The sequence below is a fragment of the Scyliorhinus torazame genome, chromosome 19 (assembly GCF_047496885.1).
Source record: "Scyliorhinus torazame isolate Kashiwa2021f chromosome 19, sScyTor2.1, whole genome shotgun sequence".
Taxonomy (NCBI): Eukaryota; Metazoa; Chordata; class Chondrichthyes; order Carcharhiniformes; family Scyliorhinidae; genus Scyliorhinus; species Scyliorhinus torazame.
The window spans coordinates 44,575,752-44,603,606 of record NC_092725.1 but is presented as its reverse complement, the minus strand read 5'-3'; the positions used below and the strand labels follow the sequence as shown (position 1 = coordinate 44,603,606).

Here is a 27,855-nt window from a genome sequence, read left to right as displayed (position 1 = left end):
TTCGGAGACATCCTGGACCCTGGCACCAAGGAGGCAATATACCATCCCGGAGTCTCTTTCACGTTCACAGAAGCGCCTATCTGTGCCCCTGACTATAGAGTCCCCTATTACTATTGCCCTTCTGCGCTTTGACCCTCCCTTCTGAACATCAGAGCCAGCCGTGGTGCCACTGCTCTGGCTGCTGCTGTTTTCCCCTGATAGGCTATCCCCCCCGACAGTATCCAAAGGGGTATACCTGTTCGAGAGGGGGACAACCACAGGGGATTCCTGCACTGACTGCCTGCCCTTTCTGGTGGTCACCCATTTCTCTGCCTGCACCTTGGGTGTGACCACATTTATATAACTGCGATCTATGACGCTTTCCGTCATGGTGCTATTCATCCCACGATTCAGAACATGCAAATGGACCAGAACTCTGCCAGCACGGATTGGAAGGAATTCCCAACCCAGTGAGCAGTGTAACCATTGGGGCCGGAGTTAGCACTAAAGAGCCGGATAGCTGAAGCTGTTTTTAAGCACTCCACTCACTACTTTCATTGCAGCCACAAAAATGGCTCAGAGAATACCTTCCCCATGATTTCAGGAGTCCAAGGTGGACGCACTGCTTAATGCCAATGAGGAGAGGGACATCTTCTTCCCCAGCATGAGCCTCAGACTCAAGCACGTAGTAGGAAGTGGCAGAGGCAGTCAGTACTGCCAGTCTCACCAGGAGGATTCAGACGGTTATCCTGAGGGATGGTAGTGCCTGGTGAGGCCTCTACTAAGAGAGGCAGAGAACCAGATGTGTTCTAAAGGCCACGGTGTGGGTGTTCTTTGGTTGGGATGAGCTCTGCTTCCTCTATGGTGGGGCAGTGCTTCTGAGTGCCAACACCAGGAAATGTCTGGAGCATGGTGAGAAAATCGCTAGGCGCAAATCGTTATTTTTCCATTGCATGCTATTATCTGACCAATCGCATATAATGCTGCTGGTCGCAAAACGCAGGGAATTCAGCCCTTATATCAAAAAGAGAGTAATGTTATGGGCGAGGCTTTTTCAGAACCCCAAAATGTATCATGGAGTTAAACCAACCTCCCCCTTTAATGTATTTGTTGCTTTTCCTAGCATACAGCTTGTTCCCTAGGGGTGGGATTTCAATTATGGACACGTTGGTTATTAAACACGAAACAATGTTTATTCCATGAACTCAACTTAACATCTTAAATAAACATTGGATCTCTTAACACCCCTTACTTCAAAGATAACTCCGAAAATACTGCAACAGTAAATAATTCCTCAAAATGTTCCTTCAAACTTCCAAGAGACTTAACAGCTTTAAACAGAATCACATCAGGTTAAAGACTTTACTATTATGAGTTTAAATCACCCAAATGATCCAGAGATAATCTTTCATGGCAAAGAACACAGCAAATTAAGCTCACTGTAAAACACAGACACTCCCAAACTCTTTTCCTCCAAACTGAAACTTCAAAATGGCTCCTGAGTTCAGCTCCACCCACTCTCTGACATTACTGTTTTCTTAAAGGTACATTGCTTAAACATCCATGTCTTAAAGGTACTCTTACATGACAGTAACAAAAGTAAACATTGCTTCCTGAGACGCAGAGACAGGAAACATTGGCCAGGATTCTCCGCCGGCATGATTCTCCATTATGCCGGCGCCCGGGGGTTTCCCGACTGGGTGGGGCTGTCCCACAATGGGAAACACCATTGACCGGCCTTGTAACGGAGAATCCTGCCAGCCGGTCGGGGCAGAAATGTGGCGGGGCGGAGAATCCCGCCCATTACTCTGGGGGATGAGGATGTGGCAGAGGCATTGATATTTGGTGCCTGTCTTCACAGTAGAAAACACAAGCTCCATACCAGATGATAAACCTACAGACTAAAAAGTGAGGAGATAGGTCAAATCAATATCAGCAGAGTTATAGGCGACATTCCCTAGCCTCCCCCTTGTGTTTATTGATGGTGGAAGGTGGCCCGCCGTTGGCCAGATCTTCTGGTTCCGCTGCTGTCTATTTCCCACTGAATCTACCCCACTCCGCCAGGAAACCCACAATAGGAGTGCACTGTTGACGGGAGCACATAATCCTTCCCATGTGAAGAACCGGAAGTTCTCACCCATAGTATGGGAGAAACTTAAGAGACAAAAACCTGTCAAACAGAGCAAGAGTAGGAGGGCAGTGCAGGTGTCCCCTGCAGTCATCTCCCTGCAAAATAGATTTGGATACTGTTGAGGGAGATGGCTCACCAGGGGAAGGCAGCAGCAGCCAGGTTCATGGCACCGTGGCTGGTTCTGCTGCACATGAGGACAGGAAGAATGGCAGGGCTATAGTGATAGGGGATTCAATTGTAAAGGAAATAGACAGGCAGTTCTGCGGACGCAATCGAGACTCCAGGATGGTATGTTGCCTCGCTGGTGCAAGGTTCAAGGGTTTCTCGGAGTGGCTGCAGGACATTCTGCGGGGGGGGCCAGGACATTCTGCGGGGGGGGGGGGGGGGGGGGGTGAACAGCCAGCTATCGTGGTGTCTGTAGGCTATAGGTAGGAATGTCAGGATAGATGGGATGAATGCGTGGCTCGAGGGATGGTGCAAGAGGGAGGGATTCAAATTCCTGGGGCATTGTTAACCTGTTCTGGGGGCGGTGGGACCAGTACAAACCGGACAGTCTGCACCTGGGCAGGACTGGAACCAATGTTTGCTCGTGCTGATGGGGAGAGTTTAAACTAATGTGGCAGGGGGATGGGAACCGATGTAGGAAGTCAGAGGGAAGTAAAACGGGGACAGAAACAAAAGGCAGTAAGGGGGAGAAGCCAATCAAAAATCAAAAAGGACAGAGTACAGTGACTGAGGAGAGCTCAGTCAATAAGCCCAGTAATACTAAAAGGTGTTATGTGAGAGTACCTTTAAGAAATGGGTGTTTATAAATGGGTGTGTATATAAATCTCTGTAGTGAGAGCACCTTTAAGAAATGGGTGTTTATTACTGCAGTGATGTCAAAGAGTGGGTAGAGCTGGGCTGTCAACATTTTACTTTCGCAAGGGTGGTTTCATTTTAGTTTTGGAGAAGCTGTAATCACAGCAGGATGTGTGTGAATCTCTGCAAGCTTGAGTGTCCATTTGCTGATTTCAACGTGGTAACTGTTCTCAGTACTGAAGTTTAGCCTGATGTCTTTCTGTTAAAAGGTGTTTTTAAGTCTTATGGATGTTAAAAGGAAAGTAAGAATGTGTTGTATTCTTTGGGGGTTGTATTTGAATTGATGGTTGCTAAGATGTTCACTGTATGTTTTAAAAAGGTTAACTTGAGTTCATAGAATAAACATTGTTTTGCTTTAAAAAATACTTTCCCATTTCTGCTGTACCACACATGTAGATTCACAGTATAAAAATGATCCCCTACAGGGCAGACTTTGTTTGCACTGAGTGCTGAATTTGGTGCATTTGAGTGCTATAGTGAGAGTTTGGTGACTGAGGGAGTATAAGGCTTCATTTTTATCTAAAGTCTAGTCTTTCTTTTATTTAGTTAATTAACTTAAAAGTTGCTGTTTGGTTTAGAAGAAGGTGAATTTTCAATCAGCTTTAAACAAAGCTTCTACTTGTAGGCACTTGCAGCTGGAGCATGTTAATTAGTAAATTGGATTAGGCCAGTTTTCAGAGGCTAGATTCACAGTATAAAAGTGATCCCCTACAGTGCAGACTTTGTTTGCACTGAGTGCTGAATTTGGTGCATTTGAGTGCTATAGTGAGAGTTTGGTGACTGAGGGAGTGCTGAATTTGGTGCATTTGAGTGCGATAGTGAGAGTTTGGTGACTGAGGGAGTGCTGAATTTGGTGCATTTGAGTGCTATAGTGAGAGTTTGGTGACTGAGGGAGTGCTGAATTTGGTGCATTTGAGTGCTATAGTGAGAGTTTGGTGACTGAGGGAGTTAGGTGAGGAGGGAGTATGGTGCTCCTTTCATTTCATTTTATTTCATTTTGTTTCCTACATTTCCGCAAAGAGCGAGAAGAGAGCCAGGAGTTTACAGCGAGTGCAGCTGACTGGGAGCAGAGTCGGAGGGCGGAGATCCAGTTGGTCCACAGGGCAGCTATATTCCGTAAGGTAAGAGGGGATGGAGGCTAGGCCAGTTGCATGCTCCTCCTGTAGGATGTGGGTGGTGAGGGATACCACTGGTGTCCACGCTGACTATACCTGCGGGAAGTGCATCCAACTCCAGCTGCTCAAAGACCGTGTTAGGGAACTGGAGCTGAAGCTGGATGAACTTTGGATCATCCGGGAAGCAGAGGGGGTGATAGAGAAGAGTTACAGGGAGGTAACCACACCCAAGGTACAGGACAAGAATAGCTGGGTTACAGTCAGGGGAAAAAAAACAATCAGGCAGACAGTGCAGGGATCCCTCGTGGCCGTTCCCCTTCAAAACAAATATACCGTTTTGGATGCTGTTGGGGGGGGGATGACCTACCGGGGGAAGGCCCTAGCGGCCAGGTCTCTGGCACTGAGTCTGGCTCTGGGGCTCAGAAGGGAAGGGGGGAGAATAGAAAAGCAATAGTTGTAGGAGATTCAATGGTTAGGTATGATATGAGATTCTGTGGTCGCGAGCGAGACTCCCGGAAGGTATGTTGCCTCCCGGGTGCCAGGGCCAGGGATGTCTCGGATCGTGTCTTCAGGATCCTTAAGGGGGAGGGGGAGCAGCCAGAAGTCGTGGTGCACATTGGTCCCAACGACGTAGGTAGGAAAAGGGGTGTGGAGGTAATAAACGAGTTTAGGGAGTTAGGCTGGAAGTTAAAAGCCAGGACAGACAGAGTTGTCATCTCTGGTTTGTTGCCAGTGCCACATGATAGCGAGGCTAGGAATAGGGAGAGAGTGCAGCTGAACACGTGGCTGCAGGAATGGTGTAGGAGGGAGGGCTTCAGGTATTTGGATAATTGGAGCGCATTCTGGGGAAGGTGGGACCTGTACAAGCAGGACGCGTTGCATCTGAACCAGAGGGGCACCAATATCCTGGGAGGGAGGTTTTCTAGTACTCTTCGGGAGAGTTTAAACTAATTTGGCAGGGGAATGGGAACCGGATTTATAGTCCAGCAACTAAGGTAGCCGATATTCAGGATGCCAAAACGTGTAATGAGGCAGTGGGGAAGGGAACCCTGACAAAGCAGAGTACTTGCAGGCACGGAGATGGGTTGAAGTGTGTATACTTCAACGCAAGAAGCATCAGGAATAAGGTGGGTGAACTTAAGGCATGGATCGGTACTTGGGACTACGATGTGGTGGCCATCACGGAAACTTGGATAGAAGGGGGGCAGAAATGGTTGTTTGAGGTCCCTGGTTATAGATGTTTCAATAAGATTAGGGAGGGTGGTAAAAGAGTTGGGGGGGGGGGGGTGTCATTGTTAATTAGAGATAGTATAACAGCTGCAGAAAGGCAGTTCGAGGAGTATCAGCCTACTGAAGTCGTGTGGGTTGAAGTCAGGAATAGGAAAGGAGCAGTCACCTTGTTGGGAGTTTTCTATAGGCCCCCCAATACTAGCAGAGATGTGGAGGAACAGATTGGGAAACAGATTTTGGAAAGGTGATGAAATCACAGGGTAGTAGTCATGGGTGACTTTAACTTCCCAAACATTGAGTGGAAACTCTTTAGATCAAATAGTTTGGATAGGGTGGTGTTTGTGCAGTGTGTCCAGGAAGCTTTTCTAACACAGTATGTAGATTGTCCGACCAGAGGAGGGGCAATATTGGATTTAGTACTTGGTAATGAACCAGGGCAAGTGATAGATTTGTTAGTGGGGGAGCATTTTGGAGATAGTGACCACAATTCTGTAACTTGCACTTTAGTAATGGAGCAACAGGGCAAGGTTTACAATTGGGGGAAGGGTAAATATGATGTTGTCAGACAAGAATTGAAGTGCATAAGTTGGGAACATAGGCTGTCAGGGAAAGACACAAGTGAAATGTGGAACTTGTTCAAGGAAGAGGTACTACGTGTCCTTGATAGTATGTACCTGTCAGGCAGGGAAGAGACGGTCGAGTGAGGGAACCATGGTTGACAAGAGAGATTGAATGTCTTGTTAAGAGGAAAAAGGAGACTTGTGTAAGGCTGAGGAAACAAGCTTCAGACAGGGCGCTGGAGGGATACAAGATAGCCAGGAGGGAACTGAAGAAAGGGATTAGGAGAGCTACGAGAGGGCATGAACAATCTTTGGCGGGTAGGATCAAGGAAAAAACCGAGGCCTTTTACACATATGTGAGAGATATGAGAATGGCTAGAGCGAGGGTAGGTCCGATCAAGGACAGTAGCGGGAGATTGTGTATGGAGTCTGAAGAGAGAGGAGAGGTCTTGAACGAGTACTTTTCTTCTGTATTTACAAATGAGAGGGGCCATATTGTTGGAGAGGACAGTGTGAAACAGACTGGTAAGCTCGAGGAAATACTTGTAAGGAAGCAAGAGATGAAATTGCAGAGCCGTTGCCAATGATCTTTTCGTCCTCACTGTCAACAGGGGTGGTACCAGGGGATTGGAGAGTGGCGCATGTCGTGCCCCTGTTCAAAAAAGGGAATAGGGATAACCCTGGGAATTACAGGCCAGTTAGTCTTACTTCAGTGGTAGGCAAAGTCATGGAAAGGGTACTGAAGGATAGGATTTCTGAGCGTCTTGAAAGACACTGCTTGATTAAGGATAGTCAGCACGGATTTGTGAGGGGTAGGTCTTGCCTTACAAGTCTTATTGAATTCTTTGAGGAGGTGACCAAGCATGTGGATGAAGGTAAAGCAGTGGATGTAGTGTACATGGATTTTAGTAAGGCATTTGATAAGGTTCCCCATGGTAGGCTTCTGCAGAAAGTAAGGAGGCATGGGATAGTGGGAAATTTGGCCAGTTGGATAACGAACTGGCTAACCGATAGAAGTCAGAGAGTGGTGGTGGATGGCAAATATTCAGCCTGGATCCCAGTTACCAGTGGCGTACCGCAGGGATCAGTTCTGGGTCCTCTGCTGTTTGTGATTTTCATTAATGACTTGGATGAGGGAGTTGAAGGGTGGGTCAGTAAATTTGCAGACGATACGAAGATTGGTGGAGTTGTGGATAGTGAGGAGGGCTGTTGTCAGCTGCAAAGAGACATAGATAGGATGCAGAGCTGGGCTGAGAACTGGCAGATGGAGTTTATCCCTGAAAAGTGTGAGGTTGTCCATTTTGGAAGGACAAATATGAATGCGGAATACAGGGTTAATGGTAGAGTTCTTGGCAATGTGGAGGAGCAGCGAGATCTTGGGGTCTATGTTCATACATCTTTGAAAGTTGCCACTCAAGTGGATAGAGCTGTGAAGAAGGCCTATGGTGTGCTCGCGTTCATTAACAGAGGGATTGAATTTAAGAGCCGTGAGGTGATGATGCAGCTGTACAAAACCTTGGTAAGGCCACATTTGGAGTACTGTGTACAGTTCTGGTCACCTCATTTTAGGAAGGATGTGGAAGCTTTGGTAAAGGTGCAAAGAAGATTTACCAGGATGTTACCTGGAATGGAGAGTAGGTCTTACGAGGAAAGGTTGAGGGTGCTAGGCCTTTTCTCATTAGAACGGAGAAGGATGAGGGGCGACTTGATAGAGGTTTATAAGATGATCAGCGGAATAGATGGACAGTCAGAGACTTTTTCCCCGGGTGGAACAAACCATTACAAGGAGACATAAATTTAAGGTGAATGGTGGAAGATATAGGAGGGATATCAGAGGTAGGTTCTTTACCCAGAGAGTAGTGGGGGCATGGAATGCACTGCCTGTGGAAGTAGTTGAGTCGGAAACATTAGGGACCTTCAAGCAGCTATTGAATAGGTACATGGATTACGGTAAAATGATATAGTGTAGATTTATTTGTTCTTAAGGGCAGCACGGTAGCATTGTGGATAGCACAATTGCTTCACAGCTCCAGGGTCCCAGGTTTGATTCCGGCTTGGGTCACTGTCTGTGCGGAGTCTGCACGTCCTCCCCGTGTCTGCGTTGGTTTCCTCCGGGTGCTCCGGTTTCCTCCCACAGTCCAAAGATGTGCAGGGTAGGTGGATTGGCCATGATAAATTGCCCTTAGTGTCCAAAATTGCCCTTGGTGTTGGGTGGAGGTGTTGAGTTTGGGTCGGGTGCTCTTTCCAAGATCCGGTGCAGACTCAGGGGGCCGAATGGCCTCCTTCTGCACTGTAAATTCAATGATAATCTATGATTAATCGAGGACAAAGGTTCGGCACAACATCTTGGGCCGAAGGGCCTATTCTGTGCTGTATTTTCTATGTTCTATGGCCAAACATGTAAATACTGGGAATGTAAATTGCCCCGGTGTGGGTGATATTCATAGATTCCCTACAGTGTAGAAGGACACCATTCGGCTCATCAAAACCAACTACTCACCTGCTGAAGTTAGCACAACTAGAGTCACAAACGGCTGTAACGTTTCACTATCTACTCCTCACAGACAAGTCGAAGATCGATTCATATATATTTTTTGGACTCAGTTCTAATCTGTGTGACTGTATGTGCATGTGTTATTATTGTTCTGGCATTTACGGCTAATAAACTTAATCTTTCTTGCATCTTTTAAAACAAAAATCTATTGGGACTGGGAAAGGTATCCAAAAGGGAAGGGATCCTTTTGAAGTATTCTTCAAACCGAGGGAGTTGAATAAAAAAAAGTGAACCAGTTCATCTCCTCACCTAGGGGCATAACAATTTGGAAATATCCCTTCTGGAATTTAATAAATTGAGGATTCTCATCTGGAATAACAAAGAGGCTTGATAGGGTGGATGCCAAGAGATTGTTTCCATGGGTTAGGAAATCTAAAACAGGAGGACACAAGCTCAGGATAAGGGAACTGAGGAGGTGGGCAGGTTTCTTCACTGAAAAGGTTGTGAATCTTTTGAATTGTCTGTCCCAGAAGGTTGTGGGTGCCCCATCATTGAATTTATTCAAGGCTAGGAAAGACTTCCGTCTTAGGAATAAGGGATATGGGAAGCAGGTGGAAAAATGAAGTTGAAACATGACATCAGTCACAATCTAGCTGAATAGTGGAGTAGATTCGATTGGCTGTGTGGTCTTTCTCACATCAGGAGTTAATTGTTCAAAGATCAAGTCAAAAATAATAGACTTATTACAGCCAATTTTCAGTTACATTAAATTCTGTATATCTAAAATCCCAAAGTTGATTTCTGTTTTGACACTTGGCAAAGTGCTGCTCAATTTAATGCTAGCTTGGGGCCAACATTAAAACTCTATCTGGATTTTTGTCCATTGTTATTAAGCTCCCTTTATCATTTTTTTGCAAGGCCAGCTTTCCAAGATGTTGTACACAGCAGGAGCTGCACCTGCTAAACATGCAGGCCAGAAAATTGTATGACTGCAATGGGTGGCACGGTAGCATAGTGGTTAGCACAGCACCAGGGACCCGGGTTTGATTCCCGGGTCACTGTCTGTGCGGAATCTGCACGTTCTCCCAGTATCTGTGGGCTTTCTCCGGGTGCTTCGGTTTCCTCCCTCAAGTCATGCTTGTTAGATAAATTGGACATTTTGAATTCTCCCTCAGTGTACCAGAACTGGCGCCAGAGTATGGCGGCTAGCGGATTTTCACAGTAACTTCATTGCCTACTTGTGAAAATAAGATTTATTTTTTTAAATTCCTAATTTGCACAGCAAAACAATGAGGCAGCCTGCCAGAAAAGTAGAATTACTCTTAAAAATATTTATTTGCATCATGGACATAATAAGAAAAGTCAAGTAGCTTCTAAGATATATCACAAATTGTTAACAGAGGTGTGTTTCAGTTGTTCATCAGGGACATAATCAGAAAAGTCACAAAGCTTCCAAAATATACTGCCATATAGCTAAAAAGGAGTGTTTAAGTTGTTTCAAGAAGCATGAGATTAATTCTGCTGTGTAAGCCTACAAATTGAGAAGCCACAAATCTTCAAAATATATGGTCAGGATGTCTCACTTGAAGTACAGCTTTAAACTGCTTCTTTGAATGGGTAGTCCTTGTGCTTAATGCACCTAAAATATATAAAAAGAGAAAGTTAGAGGTTAGGTCTAACAATTCAAGAAAAGAATAAAATACATTCATGCCAAGGGAATTTTGCTCACAATGTGAATACGCATTACACTTAGAACTTGCCACAACACTTGGCTTTTGTGCCAGAGGTTGCTGTCTGTCAACCATCCAAGTGTCTTCTTAGGGCATCAGGGACTGAACATGGTAAGAAATGGATCCCCTTACCTAATCATACTGAAGAACTAGGAAGTTATAGTTCGAATATTCAGTGCAATAATACATCGGGTTCATAAGGTAAAATAAAGACAAGGCGGGATTAAGAGAGAATGGGTAGAGATGAGACGAAACACTTTGAAAATATTTCCATTCTTTTAAAATGCCAATCTGAAGGGATGATGTTCCACATTCATACTGAAAATTAATCTTTAGGAAGAGACATTGCTTGGCAATGACAGAGACACATCACGCTGTTGAAAGGGTACTTGCACCAAATGTCAACTTGGGGTGAATTTAGTGCCTATAGATCAGCCAAGTATAGTCACTTTACATATTAAGTGCATTTAAATAGTTAACAGACAGGAAGCAAAGAGTAGGAATAAGTGAAGCATTCTGGGCAGTCTGTGATGACTTTTCTTCCATGGCATGTGGGGGTTACAGTAAAGGCCAGCATTTGTTGCCCACCCCTAATCGCCTTTGAGCAATGGTGATGAGCCACCACTTGAACTGCTGCAGTTTGTCTGCAAAGACTTGCTCAATTTGGGCTTAAGGTGTTTTCCGTTGTAACTTTCCTGTGCGTCTATGGTACGTTCATTACTGGGGTCATCAGCCAGTCCGAGAATCCCAGGAGACAACTGCTGAGGCTGGCTTTCAGAAAGAACTGATGGGGAACCTTAGACTGCATTACGACAGCTCCTCGAAAACCTGGCATACACTTGAATGACCCTCTTGTGGTGGTAATATACTGGATAGATGCACATTAAAGGTGTGGATACCCTTCTGATTGACAGGCTGTTCCTATAGCTGCATTGCTGCATTAGGTGCAATTTATAATTCTCTGGTCCCATGGAAATCCTGCAAGAGATAAAGCCAAGAGCCATCCGGTTTTGATTGGCCACATCTGTCACATAGTTAAAGTTATTGAAGGGTAACCTGGTTGATGCAGATTGCAAAATTGAACATATTTCAAAGTGAGTCCAGGAATATAGAAGCATAGAATATTTATGGCATAGAAAGATGCCAACCTTGCATCAGTTTGAGAGATTCCCCACCTTACTTGCAATCTCTCCAAGGAAAAGTGAAAACAGGCATCACAATTGATGAGCTAAGGGCAAAGTTAAGAGGTAAGCTTCCTTTAATCTATTAACATCAACTTACCTGGATAGATCTTCCCGCTGAGTTTAAAAAAAACATTGAATTATTTCTCTAAATGTTTCCAATTAGAACATAGAACATGGAAAAATACAGCACAGAACAGGCCCTTCGGCCCACGATGTTGTGCCGAACCTTTGTTCTAGATTAATCATAGATTATCATAGAATTTACAGTGCAGAAGGAGGCCATTCAGCCCATCGAGCCTGCACCGGCTCTTGGAAAGATCACTCTACCCAAGGTCAACGCCTCCACCCTATCCCCATAACCCCACCCAACACTAAGGGCAATTTTGGACACTTAGGGCAATTTATCATGGCCAATCCACCTAACCTGCACATCTTTGGACTGTGGGAGGAAACTGGAGCACCCGGATGAAACCCACGCATACACGAGGAGGATGTGCAGACTCCGCACAGACAGTGACCCAAGCCGGAATCGAACCTGGGACACTGGAACTGTGAAGTAATTGTGCTATCCACAATGCTACCGTGCTGCACTTAAGAACAAATTAATCTACGCTATATCATTTTACCGTAATCCATGTAACCTATCCAATAACCGCTTGAAGGTCCCTAATGTTTCCGACTCAACTACATCCACAGGCAGTGCATTCCATGCCCCCACTACTCTCTGGGTAAAGAACCTACCTCTGACATCCCCCCTATATCTTCCACCATTCACCTTAAATTATGTCCCCTTGTAATGGTTTGTTCCAGGGGTTTCCTCCGGGTGCTCCGGTTTCCTCCCACAGTCCAAAGATGTGCAGGTTAGGTGGATTGGCCATGATAAATTGCCCTTAGTGTCCAAAATTGCCCTTCGTTTTGGGTGGAGGTGTTGACTTTGGGTAGGGTGCTCTTTCCAAGAGCCGGTGCAGACTCAATGGGCTGAATGGCCTCCTTCTGCACTGTAAATTCAATGATAATCTAGGACAAAGGTTCGGCACAACACCGTGGGCCGAAGGGCCTGTTCTGTGCTGTATTTTTCTATTTTCTATGTAAGTCTGACTGTCTACTCTATCTATTCCCCTGATCATCTCATAAACCTCTATCAAGTCACCCCTCATCCTTCTCCGCTCTAATGAGAAAAGGCCTAGCACCCTCAACCTTTCCTCGTAAGACCTACTCTCCATTCCAGGCAAAGCGTCCACGTCCTTCCTAAAATGAGGCAACCAGAACTGCACACAATACTCCAAATGTGGCCTTACCAAGGTTTTGTACAGCTGCATCATCACCTCACGGCTCTTAAATTCAATCCCTCTGTTAATGAACGCTAACATACCATAGACCTTCTTCACAGCTCTATCCACTTGAGTGGCAACTTTCAAAGACCTATGAACATAGACCCCAAGATCTCTCTGCTCCTCCACATTGCCAAGAACCCTACCATTAACACTGTATTCCGCATTCATATTGGTCCTTCCAAAATGGACAACCTCACACTTTTCAGGATTAAACTCCATCTGCCACTTCTCAGCTCAGCTCTGCATCCTACCCATGTCTCTTTGCAGCCGACAACAGCCCTCCTCACTATCCACAACTCCACCAATCTTTGTTTCGTCTGCACATTTACTGACCTGCCCTTCAACTCCCTCGTCCAAGTCATTAAGGAAAATCACAAACAGCAGAGGACCCAGAACTGATCCCTGCTGTACGCCACTGGTAACTGGGATCCAGGCTGAATATTTGCCATCCACCACCACTCTGACTTCTATCGGTTAGCCAGTTTGTTATCCAACTGGCCAAATTTCCCGCTATCCCATGACTCCTTACTTTCTGCATAAGCCTACCAGGTGAGTTCTCCCAGTGAGCCAGAGAAGACATAGCCAGAGTGAGACAGAACCAAGAGTGAGTTTGGGAATTTGAATCTAGGTGGGAATTGGAAGCTGGGTGGGGAGGAAGTGCTTTTTATCCCTGGTAAGTAGTGTTTCTGTTTCTCTGTTTCTTTTCATTGGTATATATATATTTTTTTTCTTCGTTGTTTATTTATTTATGTAATTTTCTTGGGGGGGAAATTGTAATTGTTGAAGTTAACCTAAGGTTTAAGACATGGCAGGAGATCTCAGACCCGTGTCATGCTCCTCGTGTGCGATGTGGGAGCTCAGGGACACGTCCACTGTCCCTGACTCCTTCACGTGCAAGAAGTGTGTCCAGTTGCAGCTCCTATTAGACCGCTTGACGGCTCAGGAGCTGCGGATGGACTCACTTTGGAGCATCCGTGATGCTGAGGACATTGTGGATAGCACGTTTAGCGAGTTGGTCACACCCCAGGTGAAAGGTACTGAGGGAGATAGAAAATGGGTGACCAAAAGACAGAGCAAGAGTAGGAAGGCAGTGCCGGTGTCCTCTGCGGTCATCTCCCTGCAAAACAGATATACCGCTTTGGTTACTGTTGAGGGAGATGGCTCACCATGGGAAGGCAGCAGCAGCAAGGTTCATGGCACCGTGGCTGGCTCTGCTGCGCAGGAAGAAGAATGGCAGGGCTATAGTGATAGGGGACTCAATTGTAAGGGGAGTAGACAGGCGGTTCTGCGGACGCAATCGAGACTCCAGGATGGTATGTTGCCTCCCTGGTGCAAGGGTCAAGGATGTCTCGGAGCGGCTGCAGGACATTCTGGGGGGGGGGGGCGGTGAACAGCCAGCTGTCGTGGTGCACATAGGCACCAACGATATAGGTAAAAAACGGGTCGAGGTCCTACAAGCTGAATTTAGGGAGTTAGGAGTTAAACTAAAAAGTAGGACCTCATAGGTAGTAATCTCAGGATTGCTACCAGTGCCACGAGCTAGTCAGAGTAGGAATGTCAGGATAGATAGGATGAATGCGTGGCTCGAGAGATGGTGCAAGAGGGAGGGATTCAAATTCCTGGGACATTGGAACCGGTTCTGGGGTAGGTGGGACCAGGACAAACCGGACGGTCTGCACCTGGGCAGGACTGGAACCGATGTCCTAGATGTGTTTGCTACAGCTGTTGGGGAGAGTTTAAACTGATGTGGCAGGGGGATAGGAACCGATGCAGGAAGTTGGAAGGTAGTAAAACAGGGACAGAAACAAAAGGCAGTATAAGGGGGAAAGTGGAAGGCAGAGAAGCCATAGTCAAAAATCAAAAAGGGTGACAGTACAAGGTACAGTGACTGAGGGGAGCTCAGTGAATAGGACCAGGAATACTAAAAGGAATAAAACGGGAAGTGAAAACATTAATGGTAAGCGACGCGGCAGGTTGTTACGTGAAGATATGGGTTCAACGACAAGGAAAATTAGGAGAAAAGTTAAGAGGAAATATAACTTAGGAGAGGTTACTGATCGAGGTGTTAAGATTCAAAACAGAGGTAAAAAAAGCCAACATAAGTGTACTTTACCTGAATGCTCGTAGTATTCGGAATAAGGTAAATGAGTTGATGGTGCAAATTATCGTGAATGACTATGATTTAGTGGCCATTACTGAAACATGGTTAAAGGATGGTCACGACTGGGAGTTAAATATCCGAGGGTATCAAACTATTCGGAAGGACAGAGTGGATGGTAAGGGATGTGGTGTAGCTCTGTTATTTAAGGATGACATCCGGGCAACAATAAGGGATGAAATCGGTGCTATGGAGGATCAGGTTGAATCCATTTGGGTGGAAATCAGGAATAGTAGTGCGAAAGTGTCATTGATAGTAGTCTCCAGGCCACCAAATAGTAACATTATGGTGGGGCAGGCAATAAACAAAGAAATAACTGATGCATGTAGAAATGGTACAGCAGTTATCATGGGGGATTTTAATCTACATGTCGATTGGTTTAACCAGATCGGTCAAGGCAGCCTTCAGGACGAGTTTATAGAATGTATCCGCGATAGTTTCCTAGAACAGTATGTAATGGAACCTATGAGGGAACAAGCGGTCCTAGATCTGGTCCTGTGTAACGAGACAGGATTGATTCAGGAACTCATCGTTAGGGATCCTCTCGGAAGGAGCGATCACAATATGGTGGAATTTAAAATACAGAAGGAGGGTGAGAAGGTAAAATCAAGCACTAGTGTTTTGTGCTTAAACAAAGGAGATTACAATGGGATGAGAGGAGAACTAGCTAAGGTAGACTGGGAGCAAAGACTTTATGGTGAAACAGTTGAGGAACAGTGGAGAACCTTCCAAGTGATTTTTCACAGTGCTCAGCAAAGGTTTATACCAACAAAAAGGAAGGACGGTAAAAAGAGGGAAAATCGACCGTGGATATCTAAGGAAATAAGGGAGAGTATCAAATTGAAGGAAAAAACATACAAAGTAGCAAAGATCAGTGGGAGACTAGAGGACTAGGAAATCTTTAGGGGGCAACAGAAAGCTACAAAAAAAGCTATAAAGAAGAGTAACATAGATTAGGAGTGTAAACTGGCTCAGAATATAAAAACAGATAGTAAAAGTTTCTACAAATATATAAAACAAAAACAAAAAAGAGTGGCTCAGGTAAATATTGGTCCTTTAGAGGATGAGAAGGGAGATTTAATAATGGGAGATGAGGAAATGGCTGAGGAACTGAACAGGTTTTTTGGGTCAGTCTTTACAGTGGAAGACACAAATAACATGCCAGTGACTGATGGAAATGAGGCTATGACAGGTGAGGACCTTGAGAGGATTGTTATCACCAAGGAGGTAGTGATGGGCAAGCTAATGGGGCTAAAGGTAGACAAGTCTCCTGGACCTGATGGAATGCATCCCAGAGTGCTAAAAGAGATGGCTAGGGAAATTGCAAATGCACTAGTGATAATTTACCCAAATTCACTAGACTTTGGGGTGGTCCCGGCGGATTGGAAATTAGCAAACGTGACACCACTGTTTAAAAAAGGAAGTAGGCAGAAAGCGGGTAATTATAGGCCAGTGAGCTTCACTTCGGTAGTAGGGAAGATGCTGGAATCGATCATCAAGGAAGAAATAGCGAGGCATCTGGATGGAAATTGTCCCATTGGGCAGACGCAGCATGGGTGCCTAACTAATTCAGTGGAATTTTGAGGACATTAACAGTGCGGTAGATAACAGGGAGCCAATGGATGTGGTATATCTGGATTTCCAGAAAGCCTTTGACAAGGTGCCACACAAAAGGTTGCTGCATAAGATAAAAATGCATGGCATTAAGGGGAAAGTAGTAGCATGGATAGAGGATTGGTTAATTAATAGAAAGCAAATAGTGGGGATTAATGGGTGTTTCTCTGGTTGGCAATCAGTAGCTAGTGGTGTCCCTCAGGGATCAGTGTTGGGCCAACAACTGTTCACAATTTACATAGATGATTTGGAGTTGGGGACCAAGGGTAATGTGTCCAGGTTTGCAGACGACACTAAGATAAGTGGTAAAGCAAAAAGTGCAGAGGATACTGGAAGTCTGCAGAGGGATTTGGATAGGCTAAGTGAATGGGCTAGGGTCTGGCAGATGGAATACAATGTTGACAAATGTGAGGTTATCCATTTTAGGAGGAATAACAGCAAAAGGGATTATTATTTAAATGATAAAATATTAAAACATGCTGCTGTGCAGAGAGACCTGGGTGTGCTAGTGCATGAGTCGCAAAAAGTTGCTTTCCAGGTGCAACAGGTGATTTAGAAGGCAAATGGAATTTTGTCCTTCATTGCTAGAGGGATGGAGTTTAAGACTAGGGAGGTTATGCTGCAATTGTATAAGGTGTTAGTGAGGCCACACCTGGAGTATTGTGTTCAGTTTTGGTCTCCTTACTTGAGAAATTTAGAAGGATGAGGGAGGATCTTATAGAAACATAAGATTATGAAGGGAATAGATAGGATAGATACGGGCAGGTTTTTCCACTGGCGGGTGAAAGCAGAACTAGGGGGCATAGCCTCAAAATAAGGGGAAGTAGATTTAGGACTGAGTTTAGGAGGAACTTCGTCACCCAAAGGGTTGTGAATCTATGGAATTCCTTGCCCAGTGAAACAGTAGAGGCTCCTTCAGTAAATGTTTTTAAGATAAAGATAGATGGGTTTTTGAAGAATAAAGGGATTAAGGGTTATGGTGTTCGGGCCGGAAAGTGGAGCTGAGTCTACAAAAGATCAGCCATGATCTCATTGAATGGCGGATCAAGCTCGAGGGGCCAGATGGCCAACTCCTGCTCCTAGTTCTTATGGGGAACCTTATCAAATGCCTTACTAAAATCCATGTACACTACATCCACTGCTTTACCTTCATCCACATGCTTGGCCACCTCCTCAAAGAATTCAATAAGACTTGTAAGACAAGACCTACCCCTCATAAATCCGTGCTGACTATCCCAAATCAAGCAGTGTCTTTCCAGATGCTCAGAAATCCTATCCCTCAGTACCCTTTCCATTTCTTTGCCTACCACCGAAGTAAGACTAACTGGCCTGTAATTCCCAGGGTTATCCCGAGTCCCTTTTTTGAACAGGGGCACGACATTCGCCACTCTCCAATCCCCTGGTACCACCCCTGTTGACAGTGAGAACGAAAAGATCATTGCCAGCGGCTCTGCAATTTCATCTCTTGCTTCGTATAGAATCCTTGGATATATCCCGTCAGGCCCGGGGGACTTGTCTATCCTCAAGTTTTTCAAAATGCCCAACACATCTTCCTTCCGAACAAGTATTTCCTCGAGCTTACCAGTCTGTTTCACACTGTCCTCTCCAACAATATGGCCCCTCTCATTTGTAAATACAGAAGAAAAGTACTCTTTCAAGAGCTCTCCTATCTCTTCAAATAACAAAGAAATGTACAGCACAGGAACAGGCCCTTCGGCACTCCAAGCCCGTGCCGACCATGCTGCCCGACTAAACTACAATCTTCTATACTTCCTGGGTCCGTATCCCTCTATTCCCATCCTATTCATGTATTTGTCAAGATGCCCCTTAAATGTCACTATCGTCCCTGCTTCCACCACCTCCTCCGGTAGCGAGTTCCAGGCACCCACTACCCTCCGCGTAAAAAACTTGCCTCGTACATCTACTCTAAACCTTGCCCCTCATACCTTAAACCTATGCCCCCTAGTAATTGACCCCTCTACCCTGGGGAAAAGCCTTTGACTATCCACTCTGTCTATGCCCCTCATAATTTTGTAGACCTCTATCAGGTCGCCCCTCAACCTCCGTCGTTCCAGTGAGAACAAACCGCGTTTATTCAACCGCTAATGGCATCCATACCAGGCAACATTCTGGTAAATCTCTTCTGCACCCTCTCTAAAGCCTCCACATCCTTCTGGTAGTGTGGCAACCAGAATTGAACACTATACTCCAAGTGTGGCCTAACTAAGGTTCTGTACAGCTGCAACATGACTTGCCAATTCTTATACTCAATGCCCCGGCCAATGAAGGCAAGCATGCCGTATGCCTTCTTGACTACCTTCTCCACCTGTGTTGCCCCTTTCAGTGACCTGTGGACCTGTATTCCTAGATCTCTTTGACTTTCAATACTCTTGAGGGTTCTACCATTCACTGTATATTCCCTACCTGCATTAGACCTTCCAAGATGCATTATCTCATATTTGTCCGGAATAAACTCCATCTGCCATCTCTCCGCCCAAATCTCCAAACAATCTAAATCCTGCTGTTATCCTCTGACAGTCCTCATCGCTATCCGCAATTCCACTAACCTTTGTGTCGTCTGCAAACTTACTAATCAGACCAGTTACATTTTCCTCCAAATCATTCATATATATTACAAACAGCAAAGGTCCCAGTACTGATCCCTGCGGAACACCACTGGTCACAGCCCTCCAATTAGAAAAGCATCCTTCCATTGCTACTCTCTGCCTTCTATGACCTAGCCAGTTCTGTATCACCCCTATTGCCAGCTATTGCCCTGATCCCTTGTTACTTCACCTTTTGTACCAGTCTCTCATGACGGACCTTGTCAAAGGCCTTACTGAAGTCCAAAAAGATCGCTGCCTAGTTTCGGGAGCCGTTCGGAGGAGGAGGAGCAGTCTCTGTCAGGGAGAGAACCTGAGAACATCTAACACACTCAGAAGGTAAGTAAGTGATTTTTACTCATTTTTACTTTTATACCTTTTTCAAATTGTGTGTGTCGAGGGGAAACTGAAGTGACATGACAGAAAAGCTGTGACCTGAGTGGCTGGTTGGGAATCTACACTGAATTTTAAAAAAATAAGCATTGGTAACTAATTAAACATAATTACTTAATTATGATTTAGAGGGGTATCTAAGCCAGAGATCGGAGAGTACTATATGTAGCTTTCACATTTATATTAGAAATCTAGTGCTAGGAAACAGTAAGTTTGAAATTTTTTTAAAAATACATAAATTTTTTTTAAAAAAAACTTTTAATTTTAATTAATTGACGCAATGTCAGTTAGAGGGGTACAGTGCTCTGACTATGAGATGTGGCAGGTCCGGGAGGCTTCCAGCGTCCCGGGTGGCTTCATATGCAGAAAGTGCACCCAACTGGAGCTCCTCACAGACCGCATGGTTCGCTTGGAGCAGCAATTGGATGTACTTAGGAGCATGCAGGTGGCGGAAAGCGTCATAGATCGCAGTTATATAAATGTGGTCACACCCAAGGTGCAGGCAGAGAAATGGGTGACCACCAGAAAGGGCAGGCAGTCAGTGCAGGAATCCCCTGTGGTTGTCCCCCTCTCGAACAGGTATACCCCTTTGGATACTGTCAGGGGGGATAGCCTATCAGGGGAAAACAGCAGCAGCCAGAGCAGTGGCACCACGGCTGGCTCTGATGTTCAGAAGGGAGGGTCAAAGCGCAGAAGAGCAATAGTAATAGGGGACTCTATAGTCAGGGGCACAGATAGGCGCTTCTGTGGACGTGAAAGAGACTCCAGGATGGTATGTTGCCTCCCTGGTGCCAGGGTCCAGGATGTCTCCGAACGGGTAGAGGGCATCCTGAAGGGGGAGGGCAAACAGGCAGAGGTCATTGTACATATTGGTACTAACGACATAGGCAGGAAGGGGCATGAGGTCCTGCAGCAGGAGTTCAGGGAGCTAGGCAGGAAGTTAAAAGACAGGACCTCAAGGGTTGTAATCTCGGGATTACTCCCTGTGCCACGTGCCAGTGAGGCTAGAAATAGGAAGATAGAGCAGCTAAACACGTGGCTAAACTGCTGGTGTAGGAGGGAGGGTTTCCGTTATCTGGACCACTGGGAGCTCTTCCGGGGCAGGTGTGACCTATATAAGAAGGACGGGTTGCATCTAAACTGGAGAGGCATAAATATCCTGGCCGCGAGGTTTGCTAGTGTCACACGGGGGGGTTTAAACTAGTATGGCAGGGGGTGGGCACGGGAGCAATAGGTCAGAAGGTGAGAGCATGGAGGGAGAACTCGGGAATAGGGACAGTGGGGCTCTGAGGCAGAGCAGACAGGGAGAGGTTGCTGAACACAGCGGGTCTGGTGGCCTGAAGTGCATATGTTTTAATGCAAGAAGTATTACGGTTAAGGCAGATGAACTTAGAGCTTGGATTAGTATTTGGAACTATGATGTTGTTGCCATTACAGGGACCTGGTTGAGGGAAGGGCAGGATTGGCAGCTAAATGTTCCAGGCGGGATAGAGGGGGATGTAAAAGGGGAGGCGGAGTTGCGCTACTGGTTAGGGAGAATATCACAGCTGTACTGCGGGAGGACACCTCAGAGGGCAGTGAGGCTATATGGGGAGAGATCAGGAATAAGAATCCTTAGGATCCTTAGGATCCACTGCCTACCTGCATCAATCATCTTTGTGACCTCCTCGAAAAACACTATCAAGTTAGTGAGACACGACCTCCCCTTCACAAAACCATGCTGCCTCTCACTAATACGTCCATTTGCTTCCAAATGGGAGTAGATCCTGTCTCGAAGAATTCTCTCCAGTAATTTCCCTACCACTGAAGTAAGGCTCACCGGCCTGTAGTTCCCTGGATTATCCTTGCTACCCTTCTTAAACAGAGGAACAACATTGGCTATTCTCCAGTCCTCCGGGACATCCGGAAGACAGTGAGGATCCAAAGATTTCTGTCAAGGCCTCAACAATTTTATCTCCAGCCTCCTTCAGTATTCTGGGGTAGATCCCATCAGGCCCTGGGGACTTATCTACCTTAATATTTTTTAAGACGCCCAACACCTCGTCTTTTTGGATCTCAATGTGACCCAGGCTATCTACACACCCTGTCTCCAGACTCAACATCTATCAATTCCTTCTCTTTGGTGAATACTGATGCAAAGTATTCATTTAGTACCTCGCCCATTTCCTCTGGCTCCACAGATTCCCTTGCCTATCCTTCAGTGGGCCAACCCTTTCCCTGGCTACCCTCTTGCTTTTTATGTACGTGTAAAAAGCCTTGGGATTTTCCTTAACCCTATTTGCCAATGACTTTTCATGACCCCTTCTAGCCCTCCTTACTCCTTGTTTAAGTTCCTTCCTACTTTCCTTATATTCCACACAGGCTTCGTCTGTTCCCAGCCTTTTAGCCCTGACAAATGCCTTCTTTTTCTTTTTGATGAGGCCTCCAATATCTCTCGTTATCCAAGGTTCCCGGAAATTCCCGTATTTATCCTTCTTCCTCGCAGGAACATGTCGGTCCTGTATTCCTTTCAACTGACACTTGAAAGCCTCCCACATGTCAGATGTTGAATTGCCGTCAAACATCCGCCTGCAATCTAGGTTCTTCAGTTCCCGCCTAATACTGTTATAATTAGCCTTCCCCCAATTTAGCACATTCACCCTAGGACCACTCTTACCCTTAGAACATAGAACAATACAGCGCAGTACAGGCCCTTCGGCCCACGATGTTGCACCGAAACAAAAGCCATCTAACCTACACTATGCCATTATCATCCATATGTTTATCCAATAAACTTTTAAATGCCCTAAATGTTGGCGAGTTCACTACTGTAGCAGGTAGGGCATTCCACGGCCTCACTACTCTTTGCGTAAAGAACCTACCTCTGACATCTGTCCTATATCTATTACCCCTCAGTTTAAAGCTATGTCCCCTCGTGCCAGCCATTTCCATCCGCGGGAGAAGGCTCTCACTGTCCACCCTATCCAACCCCCTGATCATTTTGTATGCCTCTATTAAGTCTCCTCTTAACCTTCTTCTCTCCAACGAAAACAACCTCAAGTCCATCAGCCTTTCCTCATAAGATTTTCCCTCCATACCAGGCAACACCCTGGTAAATCTCCTCTGCACCCGCTCCAAAGCCTCCACGTCCTTCCCATAATGCAGTGACCAGAACTGTACGCAATACTCCAAATGCGGCGGTACCAGAGTTTTGTACAGCTGCAACATGACCTCCTGACCCTTCAGGATGCCCTCTACCCATTCGGAGACATCCTGGACCCTGGCACCAGGGAGGCAACATACCATTCTGGAGTCTCTTTCACGTTCACAGAAGCGCCTATCTGTGCCCCTGACTATAGAGTCCCCTATTACTATTGCTCTTCTGCGCTTTGACCCTCCCTTCTGACCATCAGAGCCAGCCGTGGTGCCACTGCTCTGGCTGCTGCTGTTTTCCCCTGATAGGCTATCCCCCGACAGTATCCAAAGGGGTATACCTGTTCGAGAGGGGGAAAACCACAGGGGATTCCTGCACTGACTGCCTGCCCTTTCTGGTGGTCACCCATTTCTCTGCCAGCACCTTGGGTGTGACCACATTTATATAACTGCGATCTATGACGCTTTCCGCCACCTGCATGCTCCTCAGTGCATCCAATTGCTGCTCCAACCGAACCATGCGGTCTGTGAGGAGCTCCAGTTGGGTGCACTTTCTGCAGATGAAGCCATCCGGGACGCTGGAAGCCTCCCGGACCTGCCACATCTCACAGTCAGAGCACTGCACCCCTCTAACTGACATTGCGTCAATTAATTAGTAAATTAAAGCTAAAAGTTAAAAAAAAATTAAAATAAAAAGTTACTGTTAACTATCTGTTTCCTAGCACTAGATTTCTGCTATAAATGTGAAAGCTAAATATAGTACTCTGATCTCTGGCTTAGATACCCCTCTAAATTATAATTAAGTAATTATGTTTAATTAGTTACCAATGCTTATTTTTTTAAAATTCAGTGTAGATTCCCAACCAGCCACTCAGGTCACAGCTTTTCTGTGATGTCACTTCAGTTCCCCCCCCCCCCCCCCCCAACACAATTTGAAAAGGTAATAAAAGTAAAAAATGAGTAAAAATCAGTTACTTACCTTCCGAGGGCCTCAGATGTTCTCAGATTCTCTCCCTGTCAGAGACTGCTCCCCCTCCTCCGGACGGTTCCCGAAACTAGGACGCGATCTTTTTAAATCTCTGCTCCAACTCGCAGCTCCTGCTCTTTTTAAATCTCCGCTCCGACTCGCAGCTCCAGCTCTTTTTAAATCTCCGCTCCGACTCGCAGCTCCTGCTCTTTTTAAATCTCCGCTCCGACTCGCAGCTCCAGCTCTTTTTAAATCTCCGCTCCGACTCGCAGCTCCTGCTCTTTTTAAATCTCCGCTCCGACTCGCAGCTCCCGCACTTTTTAAATCTCCACTCGGACTCGCAGCTCCTGCTCTTTTGAGACTCAATACACAATCTCCCGCTACTGTCCTTGATCAGGCCTACCCTCGCTCTAGTCATTCTGGGGCAGCACGGTAGCTTAGTGGTTAGCACAATTGCTTCACAGATCCAGGGTCCCAGGTTCGATTCCCGGCTTGGGTCACTGCCTGTGCGGAGTCTGCACGTTCTCCCTGTATGTGCGTGGGTTTCCTCCGGGTGCCCCGGTTTCCTCCCACAGTCAAAAGACGTGCAGGTTAGGTGGATTGGCCATGCTAAATTGCCCTTAGTGTCCAAAATTGACCTTCGTGTTGGGTGGGGTTAATGGGTTATGGGGATAGGGTGGAGATGTGGGCTTGGGTAGGGTGCTCTTTCCAAGAGCTGGTGCTGACTCGATGGGCTGAATGGCCTCCTTCTGCACTGTAAATTCTATGATTCTATAATTCTCATATTTCTCACATGTGTAAAAGGCCTTGGGATTTTCATTGATCCTACCCGCCAAAGATTTTTCATGCCCTCTCTTAGCTCTCCTAATCCCTTTCTTCAGTTCCCTCCTTGCTATCTTGTATCCCCCCCAGCACCCTGTCTGAACCTGGTTTCCTCAGCCTTACATCAGTCTCCTTCTTCCTCTTAACAAGACATTCAACTTCTCTTGTCAACCATGGTTCCCTCACTCGACCATCTCTTCCCTGCCTGACAGGGACATACATACCAAGGACACGTAGTACCTGTTCCTTGAACAAGTTCCACATTTCACTTGTATCCTTCCCTGACAGCCTATGTTCCCAACTTATGCACTTCAATTCTTGTCTGACAAACATTGTATTTACCCTTCCCCCAATTGTAAACCTTGCCCTGTTATTTGACTCATTATTTGAGCCAATTGTTAATTCTCCAATTATGTTGACCCAATGCCAATTTGTATCTGGCTCAGGTAGCAATCCAGAGTTTACTATCCCCGAGGCACTACTCATCAATTTAGTATCAGGGCCGGGATTCTCCCCTACCCGCGGGGCGGGGGGTACCGGTGGGATGGAGTGGCAGAACCACTCCGGCGTCAGGCCGCCCCAAAGGTGCGGAGAAATCCGCACCTTTAGGGGCCAAGCCCTCACCTTGAGAGGCTAGGCCCGCGTCGGAGTGGTTGGCGCGCTGGCGGACGGCAGGAAAGGCCTTTGGCGCAATGCCAGCCGGGGCAGAAATGACTTTGCCAGCCGGCGGAAGACCGCGCATGCGCGGGAGCGTCAGCGGCTGCCGACGTCATCCCCGCGCATGCGCGGGGGGGGGGGGGGGGTCTCTTACGCGTCGGCCATGGTGAAGACTGTGGCCGAGGAGGGAAAAGAGCGCCCCCACGGCACAGGCCCACCCGCGGATCGGTGGGACCCGATCGCGGGCCAGGCCATTGTGGGGGCATCCCGCGGGGCCAGATCGTCCCGTGCACCCCACCCGGACCCCATAGCCCGCCCACGCCGCCTAGTCCCGCCGATAAGAAAGGTGGTTTGATTCTCGCCGGCGGGACAGGCGGTACTTCGGCCCATCTCATTCTTAGTCTATTCATGTCATTGGTTCGAACATGAATCAAAATAATTGGATCCTCCACCTTCAGATTGTTCTCCAGCTACAAAGGCCTTTGGCGCCACGCCAGCCGGAGCCGAAAGGACTTCGCCGGCCAGTGGAAGTCCACAAATCCGCGGGAGCGTCAGCGGCTGCTGATGTCATCCCCGCGCATGCGCAGGGTGGGAGGGGTGGTGTCTCTTACGCGTCGGCCAGTGTGAAGGCTGTGGCCGAGGAGGAGGGAAGAGAGTGCCCCCACGGCACAGGCCCACCTGCGGATCGGTGGGCCCCGATTGCGGGCCAGGCCACCGTGGGGGCACCCCCCCCCCCCGGGCCAGATCGCCCCACGCCTCCCCAGGGCCCCCGGAGCCCGCCCAGGGAATATTTATTCTACCTGACTATACTATACTGTCCCCAGCACTCAACATTCATTTTCATTCTTCTTGCTTGAATGGCTTCCTGCATGTTGATGCTATGGCCAGTTTACCCATCCATTCTTGTGTCCTTGCTCTCAGTGTTCATAGAATTTCCAGTACAGTACTGGAGGAGGCCATTCGGCCCATCGAGTCTGCAAGGCCCATGAAAAGATCACCCTATCTCAGCCCACACCTCCACCCTATCCCAGTAACCCCATCTAACCTTTTTGGACACCAAGGGCAATTTAGCACGGCCAATCCACCTAACCCGCACATCTTTGAACTGTGGGAGGAAACTGGAACACCCGGAGGAAACCCATGCAGACATTTCGCACAGACTGCGACCCAAGCCGGGAATTGAACCTGGGACTATGATTGAGCTATGAAGTAACTGTGCTAACAACCATGCCACTCATCCAGACAGGGAGCAAGTACCTTATTAGTTAAAATCATGGGCTGAGGCTCCTCCTTCACCAATCCTGATCTCCATACCTACCTGACTTAATTACACTCTCCTGTCCCTGATCATTGTCCAACTTTAATGTTCTACTCAACCTAAAATGAGGTGACCGTTTGCAGAACACAGTATCCATGTAACTCTTCAGGTATTTGGATAATTGGAGCGCATTCTGGGGAAGGTGGGGCCTGTACAAGCAGGACGGGTTGCATCTGAACCAGAGGGGCACCAATATCCTGGGAGGGAGGTTTTCTAGTACTCTTTGGGGGGGTTTAAACTAATTTGGCAGGGGAATGGGAACCGGATTTGTAGTCCAGCAACTAAGGTAACCGATATTCAGGACGCCAAAGCGTGTAATGAGGCAGTGGGGAAGGGAACACTGACAAAGGAGAGTACTTGCAGGCACGGAGATGGGTTGAAGTGTGTATACTTCAACGCAAGAAGCATCAGGAATAAGGTGGGTGAACTTAAGGCATGGATCGGTATTTGGGACTACGATTTGGTGGCCATCACGGAAACTTGGATAGAAGAGGGGCAGAAATGGGTGTTGGAGGTCCCTGGTTATAGATGTTTCAATAAGATTAGGGAGGGTGGTAAAAGAGGTGGGGGGGGTGGCATTATTAATTAGAGATAGTATAACAGCTGCAGAAAGGCAGTTCGAGGAGTATCACCCTATTGAGGTAGTATGGGTTGAAGTCAGAAATAGGAAAGGAGCAGTCACCTTGTTAGGAGTTTTCTATAGGCCCCCCAGTAGTAGCAGAGATGTGGAGGAACAGATTGGGAAACAGATTTTGGAAAGGTGCAGAAGTCATAGGGTAGTAGTCATGGGCAACTTTAACTTCCCAAATATTGAGTGGAAACTCTTTAGATCAAATAGTTTGGATGGGGTGGTGTTTGTGCAGTGTGTCCAGGAAGCTTTTCTAACACAGTATGTAGATTGTCCGACCAGAGGAGGGGCAATATTGGATTTAGTACTGGGTAATGAACCAGGGCAAGTGATAAATTTGTTAGTGGGGGAGCATTTTGGAGATAGTGACCACAATTCTGTGACTTTCACTTTAGTAATGGAGAGGGATAGGTACGTGCAACAGGGCAAGGTTTACAATTGGGGGAAGGGTAAATACGATGTTGTCAGACAAGAATTGAAGTGCATAAGTTGGGAACATAGGCTGTCAGGGAAGGACACAAGTGAAATGTGGAACTTGTTCAAGGAACAGGTGCTACGTGTCCTTGATATGTATGTCCCTGTCAGGCAGGGAAGAGATGGTCGAGTGAGGGAACCATAGAACATAGAAAAATACAGCACAGAACAGGCCCTTCGGCCCACGATGTTGTGCCGAACCTTTGTCCTAGATTAATCATAGATTATCATTGAATTTACAGTGCAGAAGGAGGCCATTCGGCCCTTTGAGTCTGCACCGGCTCTTGGAGAGAGCACCCTACCCAAACTCAACACTTCCACCCAACACCAAGGGTAATTTGGACATTACGGACATTTGTTTACGTTAATGATGGAAAGGGATAAGTATACACCGCAGGGCAAGAGTTATAGCTGGGGGAAGGGCAATTATGATGCCATTAGACGTGACTTGGGGGGATAAGGTGGAGAAGT

At 46.7% G+C, this 27,855-nt stretch overlaps 1 protein-coding gene and 1 long non-coding RNA gene across 3 annotated transcripts in view; one reads left to right on the top strand and one right to left on the bottom strand.

The window, feature by feature from the left end:
- Nucleotides 1–27,855, top strand: part of LOC140396106 (uncharacterized) — a 201,192-nt gene that overhangs the window by 22,423 nt on the left and 150,914 nt on the right. Inside the window, exon 2 of the long non-coding RNA XR_011936452.1 lies at nt 19,199–19,332. This is a non-coding gene — a long non-coding RNA (uncharacterized lncRNA). The remainder of the gene's footprint in view (nt 1–19,198; nt 19,333–27,855) is intronic.
- LOC140396105 (aldo-keto reductase family 1 member B1-like) overlaps nt 9,687–27,855 on the bottom strand; it is a 66,096-nt gene continuing 47,927 nt past the window's right edge. For both annotated transcript variants that reach the window (XM_072484218.1, XM_072484219.1), the window contains one exon: nt 9,687–10,009. In XM_072484218.1, the coding sequence (XP_072340319.1) occupies nt 9,967–10,009 (43 nt within the window). In that variant the 3' untranslated portion in view covers nt 9,687–9,966. The remainder of the gene's footprint in view (nt 10,010–27,855) is intronic.